At 45.8% G+C, this 16,982-nt stretch overlaps 1 protein-coding gene across 1 annotated transcript in view; it reads right to left on the bottom strand.

The window, feature by feature from the left end:
• The window catches only part of Iqsec3 (IQ motif and Sec7 domain ArfGEF 3), a 103,112-nt gene that overhangs the window by 62,297 nt on the left and 23,833 nt on the right, over nt 1-16,982 (bottom strand). The window contains exon 2 of the mRNA XM_027951245.2: nt 7,444-7,527. Within this exon, the coding sequence (XP_027807046.1) occupies nt 7,444-7,527 (84 nt within the window). The remainder of the gene's footprint in view (nt 1-7,443; nt 7,528-16,982) is intronic.

Genomic DNA, 16,982 nt, shown 5'->3' with positions numbered 1-16,982 from the left:
CCCTCAAAGGCAGTCAAGTCCTTAAGAAGACCGATCGAATTAAGTCACACTCGCTACAAATATTCTCTTTCTTCCCCTCTTGGTTTGAAGAGACAAATTTTTAATTTTTTTGGTCATACATTAGATACATTTATAGAAATTATAAATGATTTTCACGGTCAGGTTATTTGTTATAAGTGAATGAATAAAGAGGACTTTTCAGCAGAGAAAGCAAAACAAAAGCACAGGAAATCATGGGGTTAGAAATTTTCTAGGCCTGCAAAAAGAGGTTCCTCTTACTGGGGATGAGAAAAGAATATCCAAGAAATTCAAAAACAAGATTCTTCAGTACAGAAAACAAAAACAGGTTTTCCCAGAAAACTGGACAAAGTGCATTAGCAATTACCAATAGCACAGAGAGAGCTAGATATTACTTGCGGTAGCTTTCATCTTGTTGTTCTGGAAGTATAATCTTCAGTTATGTTTAGTTTCTTTAACTAATAAAACCTAGAATTGGTTTTCTTTTTTTGTCCCTAAAAATATTCCCCTGGGTCATTTCTCTCTTCAGCTTGGCTGCTCTGATGAGTCTGGGAACAGCCTCGTGGGGCAGGGTAGAGGGAAGGAAAGAAAAGCCCCATGTACTTGAACCCCTCCCTTTTCTTATCTGACTGGGCCAGCTATGGCCTGAAAAGTCAGACACTTGATTCAAATCTGGCTCTGCTCTTTACCAGGTATGTGGCTCTTGGAGAAGTCATTCAGCCTCTCTGATCCCCAGTTTCCTTGTCTGTAAAATGGGAATAACATTTCACAAGCTACAACTGAGAGTTAAATAAAATAATACTTGTATAGCACAGTTCAGGTGCTGAATATATAATAGCTAATATTCTCTCCCCACACCCATGGTAGGAGACACAAATAGAAATGTAGAATTAGAAGGAATCTCTAGTCTTCTCTAATCACACTGCAAAAGTAGCCCTTCCTTAATATGGCACAATCCCCAGCAAGAAAAGATTAAGTCTCTTAAGTACCCTTGGTAGACAGCCTAGGTCACATGAACAGGCCAGTCTTAAAAGATGTCTCAAGGTCTGGGAGGGACAATTATACAAGGAAATTGGCCTGGACAAAGAGTTGGCTGTAAACATGAGTTTCAATTTTAGCTAAGGTGAGCCATGAGGATCAGGAGATCTGAAAGCCAAGTCATGACGAGACACAGATGTTCTAACACAGGTTAAGCATCCCTAATATCAAAATCTAAAATCTAAAATGCTCCAAAATCTGAAACATTTTGGACATGGAAATGATGTCACATGTGGAAAATTCCATACCATGAAACCTTGTTTCTTGCACAAAATCATTAAAAATGTTGTGTAAAATTACCCTCAGGCCCAGAGAATGGGGAGGCTGAGGAAAGATGATCACAAATTCAAAGTCAGCTTCAGCAACTTAGCAAGGCCCTAAGCAACTCAGTGAGACCCTGTCTCAATAAAATACAAAATAGTGCTGGGGATGTGGCTCAGTAGTTGAGTGCCTCTGAGTTCAATCCCAGGTACAAAAAAAAAAAAAAAAAAAATTATCCCTAGGCTATGTGTATATGAAATAGAAATGAAATGTACATGAAATAGAAATGAATGCTGTTTAGACTTGGGTCTCATTCCCAAAATATCTCATTTGGTATATAAATATATTCCCCCAATCCCCCAAATTTCAAAATTCTAAACATTTCTGGCCCCAAACATTTCAGATAAGGGACATTCACTCAACCTGTATTCTCTATTATGTTTTAATAACCTCTCCCAAGCTCCAAGTACTTTCACACTTATTTTGGTTTTTGTGTCTAATAAAAGAAGACACATGGGGCAAAAGGCACACAGAGGGAAGTGACAGGTAACACAGTTCCTCAGGGACAGGGAACAGATTTCATTAGCTCTAGGACCAAATTCTTCTGCACCCTTTGCGTGGTCACCCCAGGTATGGCGACCAGGAGAGCCTGACAGAGAGATGCTCAGAAGGCCACAGAGGAAGGAGCAGGTCTGCTCCCTGCCTGCCCCCCTGCCAGGCCGGCTTTGCTCTGACGGGCATAGAGCTGGAGTGGGGATCCTCAGTCCCTGAAGAGCTGCTCCCAGAAGTGACAGGGCACCAGGGGCATTTTCTTGGCCTCCTGGGTTCAGTCTCACTATCCCAGCTTCTCTAAAGGAGACACACACTTCCTCTGGCCTCCCCTGCCACCCACTTCTTCCTGATGTGAGGATGCACAGACTCCAGAGCCCCGGGGCCAGGCAGGCGGGGAGCCTGCTTCTCAGGGCCTTTGAGGGAAGCCAAGGGCTTTTCCGTGCCCCTCTGGGGAAAAGCCGTGTGAGGTGGCCCAGAGCCACCCACTTGGCCACTCTATTCCACCAGTGGGTAAAGTGGGTTTCCCAGCAGCCTCTGAGCCTCAGAGTGACTAATGAAGCAGGCAGGTGACGCAGAAGCGCCCCAGCCCAGCTGTTTGAGGACTAAACTGTATCGATTGGGAATTTAATTGCTCCGTAATCGCTGAGTAAACACTGGCTGGTCCATTGATCATGCTTCAGGCCCATCACAGCCAGCAGGGTGAGTCGAGGAGAGGCGGAATGGATGCTCTGGCCATGCTAATGCCGGGCTCCCCCGACAGCCATTCTTGGAAGGATGCCCCTTCCTTAAGGGCATCAAGCAGCTGCAGCCACCAGCAGAGCCTGGAGCCACACTGCAGACATTGCTGGTTAGCAGGTGAGGGCATGAGCTGGGTGTGTCACCAGGGTAAGTGGGGGTCCAGGAGGGACAGTTTAAGAATAAGGCTCTCCAGACTGATACAGTATACCAAGTGGGAAATGCAGGCTATAAAATCTTTTTTTTTTTTTTTAAGTGCTGGGAAAATGTAAAACCCAATCATAGAAAAATAAAACACTGAAAGTTTGCATCCTCAAATATTAACTGTAGTTAATTTTATATGAATGGATTCAATTTTTATTTTCCTCTTTATATTTCTGTGTTTTTCACATTTCCAACAACTAGCATGTATAACTAATAATCAGAGGAAATAGATGTTATTTGAAACCAAATGAAATGGCTGGAAGGATTTCTCTTGAGTTCTTAAAAAAAAAAATCCAATAGCAGCTTTGCAGGAAAAAGGTTGCGTTTTGAAGTTAGATCTGGGTTTAATTTCCAGCTCCAGATCCGATTAGCAGTGGTCCCTCTGTCAAGATACCCAATGTCTCTCCATCCCACATCGCTTATCTGTACAGGAGAATCACATCTATCTCACAGAATGAGGGGAGATAAAATATGGAGGGTGCTTAGCACAGCGTTCCTGGCATGCTCAATACATATTAGCGTCTCTTCCATCCTGGAGGAAGGGTGGGGAATGAAAGGAAGGAGCTAGCACCAGAAGGAAGGGAAGCAGTTCAGGCTGCTGGGTCCCAGGGCACCCCCTGACTCCAGGTCTCCTCTTTCTCCCCACAACTAGGGGTTGGTTGCTCTGTGTCCTCCCCTGCCCCGCCCCCTCCTCCTGCCGCCTCCTCCCATTACTCTAATAGAAGCCAATCTTCCTCATCTCAGCCCCATTACCACCCACGGAGACAAATGGGCTGCAATTCTGCTTGATGCTGGGAGGCGGCTGGCCAGCTCCCTGGTCATTGTTCCGAATGTCACTGAGAGCCTGAAAGGGAGGGGAGCCCCGTGGTATCAAAAGTAGGGCTGCAATTACAAGCCTATTCAACTCCCCAGAATAAAGCCCTGTCATTAGCTAGCACTGGGGGAGGAGGTGGGGAAGGGGCCCCACCTGCTCCCCAACCTCTGGGAGAAAGAACCATGAGTGCAGTTGCTGCCTACCCACCCCCTCCCCCACTGCAAGGGGCCCCAACTCCCAGCTCCCACCTGAGGGCTAATTACCCCTAGTCATGGGGTGTGTGGGGAACCAGGCTCAAGGGAGCCCATGATAATCCTAACTGGAGATCCAGCCTCAGAGCCCATTGCTAGACCACAGCGGCTCTGTTGTACCTAGGTCCCTGATGCCCAGCTTCAGCTCCATTTCAAGGACACCCAGGCTTCCAGACTTGCTCAGTTTTAAGTCTTCCCATGCCAGGGGACATCTCTCCCTGGTAAATAAGAGTTTCTCCTGTACCAGTCCCCAACGCTGCTCTGCAGGTGGGTGGAGAAGTCTGTCCCATCCCCCAGCAATGCCATCCTACCCTACACTAGGCTGAGACTTCTCTGCCTCTTTAGGAGCATGAGGGTCTCTCTAGGTCCCGGTGTCTTTCCTCCGTGCTGAGGGTTGAACTTAGGCTAAAGCAGCTGATCAGATAGGTAAGCTATCCCCAAGGGATGACACTGCCTGACGTGAGGGCAGGGATGGGACAGACACCTGGCAAACTTGGACTGACCATGGCCTTAATCATAGTGCAGAGGAAGAGAAGGTGAGGGAGCTCCCACAACTTCCTGGATCCACATAGCAAAGGCCCTGAGATCTGACTGATTGGTTTGGAATTCCCTATAGAGATCTCCTGTAGAGGTCAATTCGTTTATCCCTAGAAACCCTCAGAGGAGTCCATGACCTGGCTGATGGCTGACTGAGCTGGTAGGAAGCCAGAATGACTGGTAGGAGGAGCCTGGCTTGTCTCACAGTTCCAGGGGATGCCCAGGGGCCTCTGTGACCCACTTACACCTGCTCTAGCCCCCCACCCTCTAGATGAACTCCTTGGAGAAGTTTGGGCTACCCTGTCTGGAGGTGGGACACCTGGTTCAGGAGAAGGGAGAAGGGGTAGTGAAGGGGTCTTTGATAAGGTTGGGAGCAGGAATACAGCAGGAGTCTGGTGGGAGAAAACTTTCCTTAGGATGGAATTCCCCCAGGGAAGTCAAGAATAGACAGACCAACTGACACATGTACTGTTGGGTTGTTCAGAAACATCCAGGAGTCCTCTTCCCAAGAAGGGGAGAAACTGACATCAGACAGACAGACAGACAGAAAAAAAAAAAAACAGGCTCTAGGAAACTACAAACCATACAGACAAACAGGACAACTTGGAATAACTGGGAACCAGAGACAGACAGCAGTTGAAGCCCTGGGCCATCTTGAAGGCCAGGCTCCCTGTCCCTCGTGGAGGGGAGGCTGCAGTGGGCAGGGCTTTCAGGCTCTTCCATGAACAATCCAGAGCATCTCCCACCTCCCACCCTCCTTCCCCAGAGCCCCTCCAGCCCCAACCTCAGCGTCTGCATGCCTAAGGGGAAGACCAACAACCAACCTTTTGGGAAATAAGGTAAAGGATTTCCTAACATCCACTCCAAACCTTGGAATCAACCCTAGTTCTTTGGAGCCCTGGCTCCAAAGGGCAGCACTTCTCCCCTGCCCCACCTTCCACGTGCCTATCTTCTCCAAGGCTGGGCATGCTGGTTCCTCCTACCCCTTCCCACTTGGAGCCAGGGCTGCAGGCAGGCAGAGTTCTGCCACAAGGAAGAACCTGAGGGGTAGGAGTGAACCAGAGAAAAGACCACGGCAAACCCAAGGGAGGCTCTCTGTTGCCTGCCCCTGCCCAGGCCTGAGCTTCCTGAGGGTGGAAGTCATTCAACCTCACTGAAGCCTGGTGCTTCCTTAGCATCAAGAAAATGTCCATTGAGTTGAGTTGAACTAATGGGGTGGGATTGGGGGTGGGGGCAAACTCCTCCTCCCCTGCCAAGGAAGTAGATCTCTAGGAAGGAGACTTGGGCCATGTGTCTGAACACTGGCAGCCCACAAGAAGGAACCAGGCCCCTTCTGCCTCTTCCTTCCACTCTCATGCCAGAGCTCCACTCTTTGTCTTCATTCCTCTTCTACTAGTTCATTCTACCACTTCTCTTCTTCCTTCTAATTCCTAGGTGAGAAATTTTCACTTTGGGGAATCCTAATGCTCCATTAGGTGTGGGCTTCCCAGGGATCCAAGTGGGTGGGATTTATTTGTCTTCATGTCCCTGGGTCTGACCCAAAACTTGGCCAGGAGACTACCCAGAGCATTGGCACAGAGACTGGTCCTTCCCTTTGGCCTCCCATCTTCCAATCTGGTCAGACTCAGGGAGTCCCATCCCTCCCTCGGTCCTAGATTTAAGGACCCTGAAGGTAGTGACCCTCTTTTGGGCCCACCGCCCATAGTCTCTGTCAGAGTACTGTCTCTTTCTCTAACCTTTGATGGCTTCCCCTTGAGGGAAAACAAGTAGCATTGAATTTTAGGGGGTGAATGTCTGTAACGTGAAGGTCAATAGCACCACTTCTGAAAACTATCTAGATATTTTCTATGGAATAAAAAGAGAAAGATGATAGGATTATTGAATATTAAAAGTGAAAATGGTGAACATTGGGAGCCAAATTCTCCGAGTTCAAGTGCAGGCACAGGTACTTCCTGCGGACAAATCCCTGAGTCTTCTGACCCTTTCACATAAGGCAGGGACAATAACCTGCCTCACCTGACCTCCCTGGACAGCTGGGAAATCAGTTAGGTTCTATTTAAGTGCTACTTTCTTGACAGGCAGACCAGCCCTCACCCCCACCCCCAGTACTACACAGATAAGGAGACCAAGGCCCAGGGGAGTTGAATAACTTGCCCAAAGTCATTCCTACATCAGGAAGCTGGTGACAGGGCCCATGTCAGGCCAGAATTCAAGCAAAGTAAAGAACAAGTCAAGAAAAAAGAGATGTGGAGAAATGAGGCAGAAAAACTGGTGAAGAAGAGACCAAAACAAAGTTAAAGAGACTGAGAGTAGATCAAAGTGCAATGGGAAGGGGCACTGACTTGGGCAGAGAAAAGGAGAGATGGAGAAACACAGGGGTAGAGAGATGGAGAGGAACATGGAGGGAGGACTGGGCATGAGGGTATGATGTGCTACAGGGAAGGGAGACAGGAGACCCAGGAGCAGGAATGACCCAGAAAAAATGAAGACCAGAGCTCCCGGTAGTGACACCAACCCTGCCTTGTCAACACTCCCCCTTCCTTCCCAGGTTGTCACCAACTCCCGAGGGTTGAGAAATCCCTAAAATTAGTCAGTGACCTTGGCTCCTTTATGGAAGGAGAAAGATTAGAAAGAAAAATAAAAAAATCTTTGTTATAGAGGATGGGCAGGCGCTGTTAATGAGTTAAGTACCCACTACATTCAGACTCGCTGCCATGTGAAATACATATCTATATATAAAATCAAAGTCAGATCCCTTGATGTTTAGCAAAATTGAACTTTATACAACCTGTTTAGAAGGAAGGAGCATAGGTTTGGAATTTGAATGGCAGGGTGTAATGATCTTAAAAATTGGGAATGACTCATCTGGGCTCAGAGGAAAGAATGAGAAATGGAAGAATGGGGAAGGAGATAAAAACAAACAAACAACCACACAAGACTCAAGAGGAGGCCAAACAGCACTGTGCTGTGCCCTCTGCTCTGAGAGGAAAAGAGATGGGGGTGGGGAAGGGAGGAAGGGCCACCACGTCCCACCTTTGGGAGGCCAGGTCAGAGCAGGAGGGCTTCTGCTCGGCGTCAGCGGCTGGGCAGCAGAATTGATGCAGCACGGTTTCATTCCTGTGGGCAGAGCGGAGGGAGAAGGTCAGAACAGGGCTGAGACAGGCTGGACCTTAGATCCCCCTACACTAAGGCATTCCTGCATGGAATCCTTGCTGCTCCCCCTCCCTGGCTTTTGAGCCTCTGTGTAATACCAAGGCAGCCAAATGCTGTTCGGAAGAAATGTTGGCATTGACTCTCTGTCCATCCAAGTCTTTTTCAGTCACCCACAGGCCCTATTCAAATGCCACCTCCTGCACAGAGCCTACCTGACCTACCTGGTCAACTCACTCTGCCTTATTCCACACCTGCATCCCTGCAGTGGGCTCCTACCCCTGGATTTTCCATGTGCCTTGCTCAATCTTTTATCATAGTTAGTTCTTTACCACCCTGTTCCCCACTAAGTCCTTTATGCCTATTCACCCAGAATATACTGATTCATATGCAAATGTACATAGCGCTCAGAGCCCTTTGTGTTGTCTGTTGGAAAGTCCAAGGTGTTGATGGGGGATTTGTTTGATGTAGATGGGAAGGCCAACTCAGGAGATGGAAATCCTAGTTCTAGTACCATCTCTATAGCTGGCCAGCTATATGATATGAATTCACTTTTTCTGGTTCTCAATATATTTACTATTGAATTCAGAGGGTTGAACTACAGAAGTCGTTCTCAACCCTAGCTGCATAAGACTCACCAGGAGATTTTAAAAATAATTTTCCAATAATTTTCAGAGATTCTGAATCATGTAGTCTGGCAGGGGCCCAGGGCACCAGAATTTTTTATAAACTCCCAGATGATTCTAAAGGCAGCCAAGATTGAGAGGCACTAGACTAGATGATTTTGCAAGGTCTCATCTGTTTCTGAAGTGCTGTATGATATCCACCTGGAGCCAACTCAGGAGTTAATGCTGAAGTCACTGCTGGATAAAGTTCCATTGACCTGTCACCTTCTCTTCTGTACTAAATGGTTGATATCCTAGTATTATGGAATCAGAGAGTGTCAAGCCTGGGAGGATCCCCAAAGATCATCTGAAAGGGGTTTTCAGACTTCCTTAAGGCTTAAGAACACCTTGTCCAAATCAGATCTTTATTGGAAGCCCATTTTGTAAAACAGCAAATGTAGAATAGCTCCGTAGTTGGGGGACAGGGAGTCTGACATCAGTTCCCAGACACCCCACCCTCAACCCCAATATTAGTAGCTGCCTAGCTATCTCCTAGGATCCCCTAGGCTTGGAGATTGGAAACATTGAATTTGGTTATCCTCCTGGAAAAAAAGTAAAATTGGAGCATATTTTAATTCAACAAAATAAATTCCAGAGAGATTTTGTTTAAATGAGAAAAAAATAAAGCAAGGAAAAATTCAAAAGGAAATTTAGGATTATAGTGTATATGTTGGGGAGATTTTAAGAACAAAACAGGAATTTGAAAAGTCATTAAGAATGATACACATATCTAGCCCAGCACAGTGGTACATGCCTATAATCCCACCTACTTAGGAAGATGGCAAGTTTGAAGCCAGCTTCAGCAACATTGCAAGACCCTGCCTCAAAATAAAATAAAAAGAACTGGGGATGTTGCTTTGTGGTAGAGCACTGGCCTAGCATATGTGAGGCCCTGGGTTTCATTCTCAGTACCACAAACACACACACACACACACACACACATACATACATCAAAGAAAAAGACACATATCTGACTAAATAAAATGAGAACATCATGTATGGAAAAAGATTCCCTACTAAGTTGAACGAAAAATAATAGACTGGGAAAATATATTTGCATTACATCCCGCAAAAGGCAAGTTAAACATTCCTACACTGAGCTCCAACACATTCATAATGCAAAGACAAACCCAGAAGAAAAAAATAAAAAGCAAATGGTGTGAATAGCTATGGATAGAAGAGGAATCTGGAAAGCCAATAAATACAAGGAAAGATGCTCCAGGTTGCTAGTAAACAGGAAAATGCAAATTAAAATAGCACTGAGATGCCATTGCTCATTAAGCAGGCTGGCAATCATTAAAATGACTGCTAACTACCAGTGCTGGTGAGGATGTGGGGAGACAGGGGCTTTCATGCACTACTTGTGTAGATGTGAATTTTTATTCTTGTTTTGGGGAAAAAGGACACTGTTAAGTCTTATGCAGTCTTATCCAGCAATCTCACCCATGGTATTTCATACTTGTAGAAATGCAAGTAACTGTTCCTAGAGGTATTATTATTCAAAATGTTTATGGCAGCATTGTTTTTAGTTGGGAAGAAGAAACAGCTAGAAAAAACCCAAGTCCCCATCAATCACAGAATGATTGAATCAATTGCAATAGCTTCATCTTATGGAATTATGCACTTATCAAAGGGCATCAGTTAGCACTCTATCTTGGCCTGAATGGATTTCTACAACATATGGCTAAATGAGGAAAACAGTTTGCAGAAAAATGTATGTAGCATGGTCTCAATTTTGTAAAATAGGCCACGACCCCTCTCCTCTCAAATGTGAATTCTATGTGTGATATGGGTACTATATCAGTACATTATGAGTGCAAACTAAACTGTGAACTTTGCAGCAGGAGGAGAGTGGGGAATAAAAGAAGGTTGAGGTAGGAAAAACAAAAGAAAAAACAGTGTTCTGTGTAATGTTAACTGAAATGTTAAATATAAATTCCTATTTATACATTAAAATTGAATATGTACCTGGACAAGAACTAGAAATCATCAGAAACCAACACAAATATTCATGTCATTTCAGAATGGGATCATGAGCAATTATCTTGGACTTTTATTACTTTAATAGATTATTTGGATTATAGCTTATATGTAATCTATAGACCACAGATTAATCATTAATGCAATTAATATGAAATTTCAAAAGAGCAAGAGTTGGGGATGTGGTTCAGTGGTAGAGCATGTGCTTAGCATGCACCAGGCCCTGGGTTCCATCTCAGCATAATAATAATAATAATAATAATAATAATAATAATAATACAATAAAAGTAACTGATTCTGATCCCTCATTTTACAGATGAGAAAGCTGAGACCTGGTATGGAGAATAAGCCTAGAGTTGTCTGCTAGTCTGTCCTTCCCTCATCTCCCTTTTTCATCCATGGGTTCCTAGGGCAAATCAGAGACCCTGGAGAATTGTCTGGAACCAAAAGGTCTTGATAGCACCCAAGGCTTTCTGGCCTGAGGAAAAGGGGAAGAAGAGGAGACTAGGGCAAGAACCAGAAGAGCTCAGAGCCCAAACAGTGGAGGGGCAGATGAACCCTGGTAGGTGAATAAAGCCCTGGCATACCTCACCCACACCCCCAGTTCCAGGCCGCCAGCTGTGCCTGTATCCAGGACAGGTTTGGGATTCCTGACAAAAGTCATCAAGAGTACAAACGCAGCTTGGTTGCCAGCCACAGCACTGGCAGTTCTGGAAGGCAAGCCCAAGGAGACAGTCCCCTGCTGGCACAGAGGTGCCTGGGGGCACTCTGCTCTGATCCTCCCTGCATTTCCCAGAGGCTTCCTTCCAGGGCTGTGCTGCTTCTCTATCCAGACATGGAGGGCAGGTTCCAGGGGACTTCCCTCCACCCCCAGTCTTTGGCTGCATTGGCCCATACAGTGAACAACATAAGCCTGAAGGATCCTGACCTTTCTGCACCCTAGGCTCAGGCTGGCAGAGCTGTAGGAGGCAAAGTCTTTGTTGGGGTTTCTGCCAGTGGGGCCCCTCAGGACAGTCCAGCAAGAAGGGCTCACCTCCTGGTTCTTCCCCTGTGGCTCCTCTGTCCACAACCTATTCCTTGAGCCTCCTTAGCCTGGCCAAGGGGCTCCCCTAGGACCCCCTGGCCTTCTCCTGGGGTTTGGCCCGTGCTGAATTTCTGATCCTGCTCAGTCTGCCTCTAACCACCTCCCCTGCCCCAGGTCATGGTCCAAGTCCCCTGACTGGGCAGGTCTTAGCTTAGTTTGGCTGAAGCTGTCCTTCAGCCACGCAGACTTCCCTTTCCTCCACCCTGAGGGAAAGCCAAACAGAGGGAGCCAAAGAATTCTTTCCCATAAAAATCAATTTGGAGTTGTGATGAGAAAGGCACTTTCCTTCTGGGTAATCCTCTCCAAACCCCTAGCCACAGTCTAACAGGGAAAACTAGCAGACAATTTAAGTTCTAAACTGGGGATACTCCATAAAACACCTGACTGATACTCTTCACACTTTTAAGAGCATGAAAGCGACAAAGAGACAGAAATTGTCACAGACCAGGAGAGACCAAGGAGACATGGCAACTGCAGTGTGGTGTCCTGGATGGATGGATCCTGGAGCAGAAACAGGACATCAGTGGAAAAACGGGAACTACAAAGTCTGAATTTTATTTGATACAGATGATAAAATGAGAAGGAAAACATTGATTGTGTCTTAGAACTTTATAGTGTTTACTACGTGGCAAATATGGTTTGAAGCACTTTACAGATAGTAACTTACTATTCTCACAAATCCCTGACATCAGCCAGGTGCAGTGGTGCATGCCTGTGATTTACTTGGGAGGCTGAGGCAGAAGGATCTCAAGTTTGAGATCACCTTTGGCAACTTATTGAGAACCTGTCTCAAAATTAAAAGAGTCCCCACTGCTTCTTAGCAGATCCTTCGCTCCTGTCTTGCTTGGCTGATGCCTTCAAATTCCCAGAGCCAGCCACTCTGCTGGCCCAGAAACCTGGAGCTTTCTGCTCTGCTCTTCTCTCACTCCCAAGTCCTCCAAGCTCCTCCTCCACCCAGCCTCACAGCACAACCAGAGACCCACAACCCATGAAAATCCTCAATATCGGTCCTCACATCCAGGTGTCGCGCCACCTCTAACCACATACCAGTCCTCATAGACTCATCACTTTGGGAGACCTGGGATTGCTGAAGCCGGGGAGGACCAAATGTGCCCAAAGACATGGGCCCTGGAATTAAGGGTCCAAGGAAGAATTGATTTTGTTCTGTATCCTACAGCCTGGCTCATTTGGCATTCCAAGACTCAAGGACTAAGAATGTGTCATATTCTTTTTCAGGAAGGGTCCCTTTCATTGCCAGTTTCTAGTGTCCTTCAGCCCCAGAACTCCTTGGGGTATGAACCCCTCACATTTCAATGGAAATGATGCACGGGAACTGTGTGACAGGGTCGCTTGGAGAAGCCCCTCCCAGGCTCTTTTTGTCAGGCAGGTTGAGGGCTATATGATTCCAAGGCCTGGATCACATTCCTGATGTCTGCCTACCACCACCCAAATGGGGACTTTTCTCCTTTCTTTACTTCTCTGGTAGCAGAGGCTTCTTGGTACTCTGCTTAAATGTCCAGCATCTTGAGGATTTGCTTGAACTCTTGGGACCTTCTTTCACTCTGCACCAGGCCTCAGTTTCCACCACAATGAAATGGGGATGCAGAGATGTTGCATGTCATCATCTGCTTTAGTGATGAATCAAGTATGTAGAACATGTTCTGTCAGGAAGTTCTGTGAGCCCCTGGTTTTTGCTATATTGAGGGGACATTTCTGCCTCTGGGTGCTCATAAAATGCAGCAGTGCTTGACTTCGGGGATGTAGGAAACATCACTGGTAGAAGAAAGAATTCTGTCTTGATTCTGTCATTTGAACTGATGGAAGGAAGAGCTGGATCAGGAAAGTGAATGAATGAAAGGTTCACCTGCGTGGCCTTTAACTTTATGATGCACTGTTCCATTTTCTGGGTATTTGCTCCCCTTAAAAGCCCTGCAGGGTACAGATGTTGCTATTATTCTAGTTCGACTGGTGAGAAAACTGAAGCTTTGAAAGATAAGGGACTTAAATGAACACATGCAGGGGTTGTGATCCATATGTGGGGAACTGGGGCATGTGGTATCCATTCCATAAGCTTGTCTGGAGTCGGACAGTGGCAAGACCTCAGGTTGGCCCTCCTGCGGGGAGAAAGGCTTACTCTAGTTTCCGTAGACAGAGACAGTTTGTACTCATGGCCCCTGGCCTCAAACATGGACAGGACAGGCTGTGAGGGTCCACCAGCCCTAGGCTGTTGCCACCCCAGGAACCCTGGGTCCTTCCTCCTGTCCTCTGTGCTCCTTCCCAGTCTCTGATGTCCAGTGTCCATCTGTTGTGGTGACAACTTCCAGGGAGGATGGGAAGAGTGAGAGGAAGGGCCATGTCACAGAGTCTAGAGATTCAGACTGAGGCTTGAGTGCAGTGTCAAGAAAAACTGTAGACTCAGGCAGAGAAGTACAAATGAGGCCTGATCCCTTAGTCCACACTCTAAATGTAGCCTCCTCTACAGCTTCACTCAAACAAGGACTTTGATCTTTGTCAATGCGCTGAGCACCAAGGCACTGCGCTGGGTACTGAAGACTTCCACTCCAGGTTTAGAGAATGAAGACATGAATGTCCACTGGCTATGAAACCTTTTGAAGAGGAGTAATGGGCATAATCCTGGAAATCAGACTGCCCTCTGCCGTGTGACTTTGCCCAAGTCACTTAATTCCTCTGAGTTTTTACTTTCTCATTTGTACAAAAGGGGATGATAACACACACCATAAAGTGTTCCCCTAAGAAGTGAGGTAATGTGTGTTAATGCTTGATATTTTATCAGTGGTTCACAAACTCACTGTGCCTCAGTTCCCTCACCTCTAGAGTGATGAGGAAGATGTGGAAGTTTTGTTGGATGTTGGATTTTTTTGGGGGAGTACCGGGGATTGAACCCAGGGGGGCTCTACCACTGAGTACCAAGGAGTCGCTGCTACTAGAAACGTAAAGAAAGGAGAATGATCCCCATAGGCCCGAGCACAATCATCACACTTTGGGTGGTCGTAGGGGGACATCAGGAATGTGAGGCAGGCTTTCGAATCATACAGCCCTCAACCTGCCTGACAAAAGAGCCTGGGAGGGGCTTCTCCAAGCGACCCTGTCACACAGTTCCCGTGCATCAATTACATTGTAATGTGAGGGGTTCATACCCCAAGGAGTTCTGGGGCTGAAGGACACTAGAAACTGGCAATGAAAGGGACCCTTCCTGAAAAAGAATATGACACATTCTTAGTCCTTGGGTCTTGGAATGCCAAATGAGCCAGGCTGTAGGATACAGAACAAAATCAATTCTTCCTTGGACCCTTAATTCCAGGGCCCATGTCTTTGGGCACATTTGGTCCTCCCCAGCTTCAGCAATCCCAGGTCTCCCAAAGTGATGAGTCTGAGGGGGTATGAGGACTGGTATGTGGTTAGAGGTGGCGCGACACCTGGATGTGAGGACCGATATTGAGGATTTTCATGGGTTGTGGGTCTCTGGTTGTGCTGTGAGGCTGGGTGGAGGAGGAGCTTGGAGGACTTGGGAGTGAGAGAAGAGCAGAGCAGAAAGCTCCAGGTTTCTGGGCCAGCAGAGTGGCTGGCTCTGGGAATTTGAAGGCATCAGCCAAGCAAGACAGGAGCGAAGGATCTGCTAAGAAGCAATGGCGGGACCCCAAGGAGGAGGAAAGCTTAGGCTGAGAGGAGGACCCTGCTTCTGAAGAAGGAGACAGCTGAGAAAGGGCACTGCTGGGGAAAGAAGGGGGGCTGAAGTGCCAGCCGACTGGTTGGAAGGAGAAGGGACATCATGAAAGCTTTACTGGTGCCAGGTTCTCAAAATTATGAGAGGCTATAAACCTATGACCGCCCACATCTGTATTTAGTTTGAGACTCAGGATTCCACTGCATGGCCATAAAAATAGTGGCATGGTTTAGACCTGAGGATGTGTGCAGGAGTGCAGTGGGGGAATTGGCAGAGAGGTTGGAAAAGGGATTCTCTGCAGGAACATACAGGAAGAAAACCCAGGAATCTCCGTGGGGCAACTTTGAAGGAGGATCCCTCCCACCCTTTCACCAAACTGGAGACTTGCTTCACCAAGCAAGAAGACTTTCCCCCCAGACTTTGAAAGGAAACCTCCAGGGAAACTCTCTAAAGGAACTGCCTTGAATTCCAGGGAAAGGGAGAAACCCTAAAATCACTTCACTTCCCATCATATTCCCATGGCCCACCCTTAACACCATTCTCACTGGAGGGTAAAGCCTAGAAAATGAATTGCTTTCTTCTTTTTTTTTTTTTTTTTTTTTACTTTTCTCTTAATTTTCTCACCTCATCCAGGAAGCTTATCTAATCTGAAGATGATAAACAGGAAGAAACAGATCTTTATTTTTTTCAGAAGATTCTCCTCTTCTTAGGGATATGGGGGGACTGACTAGCCAAAATAACTTTGGAAAAAACCCAACAACTTATAGAATTAACACTATATGCCCTCAAGACTTAAAATAGATCTGCCTTAATTAAGATGGTGTGGTGCTAGGGGTGTAGCTCAGTGGCAGAGCAGTTGCCTAACATGCATGAGGACCTAGTTCCATTTCCAGCAGCAGCACCACCAAAAAAAAAAAAAAAAAAAGACAGTGTGGTATTGTCATGAGAATAAACATATGGATTGATTGAAGCAAATACAGAGGTTACATACAGATCAGCACATAGGTCATCAATTGATTTCTGGTAAGAGTGCCAAGATAATTCAAAGGGAATGTGAATATTTTTAACAAATAGTGCTGAAACAATTGTATATCCATATGCCAAAAAAAGGACTTCAGTCCTTGCCTTGTACAATATAAAAAAATGAATACAAAATAGATGATAAACCTAAAATAACAGATAAAACTTCTCAAAGAAAACATAGGAGATACTCTGTGACTTTAGGGCAGGCAAATATTTCTTAAGACCAAAAAGCACAAACTATAAAAGAAAAAAAATTGCCAGAATTAGGGCTGGGGACATAGTGGTAGAATGCTTGCCTAGCATGTACAAATCCTTGGGTTCTGTTTCTGGCACTGCAAAAATTATAAATAAATAGAACTAGACTTCATCAAGAAAATTTTTAAATGTCAAATTTTCTCTTTGAAAGGCACCAAGAATAAAAATGAATAACTCTTATAACCTAATATGAAAAGGCAACCTGATAGGAAAATGTGCAGCAAATTTGAACAGACACTTCATCAAAGAAAAATAAACACGTGAGAAGATATTCAGTACCATTAGTCATCACACAAATTAAAACCCATAGTGAAATCCCTTTGCACATCCACCAGAGGAACTAAAATTTAAGTCTGATAACACCAAGTGTTGACAAGGGTGTGAAGCACCTGGAACTCTCCTATACTTCTGGTGGGAATGCAAAATGGTGCAACAATTTGAAAAATAGCCTGGAATTTCCTTATGAAGTTAGGCCACACACTTGCAATATGTCCCTGCAATTGCATTCCTAGGATTTTACCCAAGATAAATACAAACATAATGACACAAAACTCTTCACAGCAGCAAATGTTCAGAGTAGAAAAACAAATGCAACAACTTAAATGTCCATCATCTGGCAAATAGATGAGCAAATTGTAATATATCCATACAATGAAATGTGTACTATTCAGCAATGAAAGGGAACTATCCTACATATCCCAACATGGATGAATTTCATAAGTATTATACT

This window comes from Marmota flaviventris, chromosome 3 (genome assembly GCF_047511675.1).
Source record: "Marmota flaviventris isolate mMarFla1 chromosome 3, mMarFla1.hap1, whole genome shotgun sequence".
Taxonomy (NCBI): domain Eukaryota; kingdom Metazoa; phylum Chordata; class Mammalia; order Rodentia; family Sciuridae; genus Marmota; species Marmota flaviventris.
This window is presented reverse-complemented; position numbering and strand designations above follow the sequence as displayed.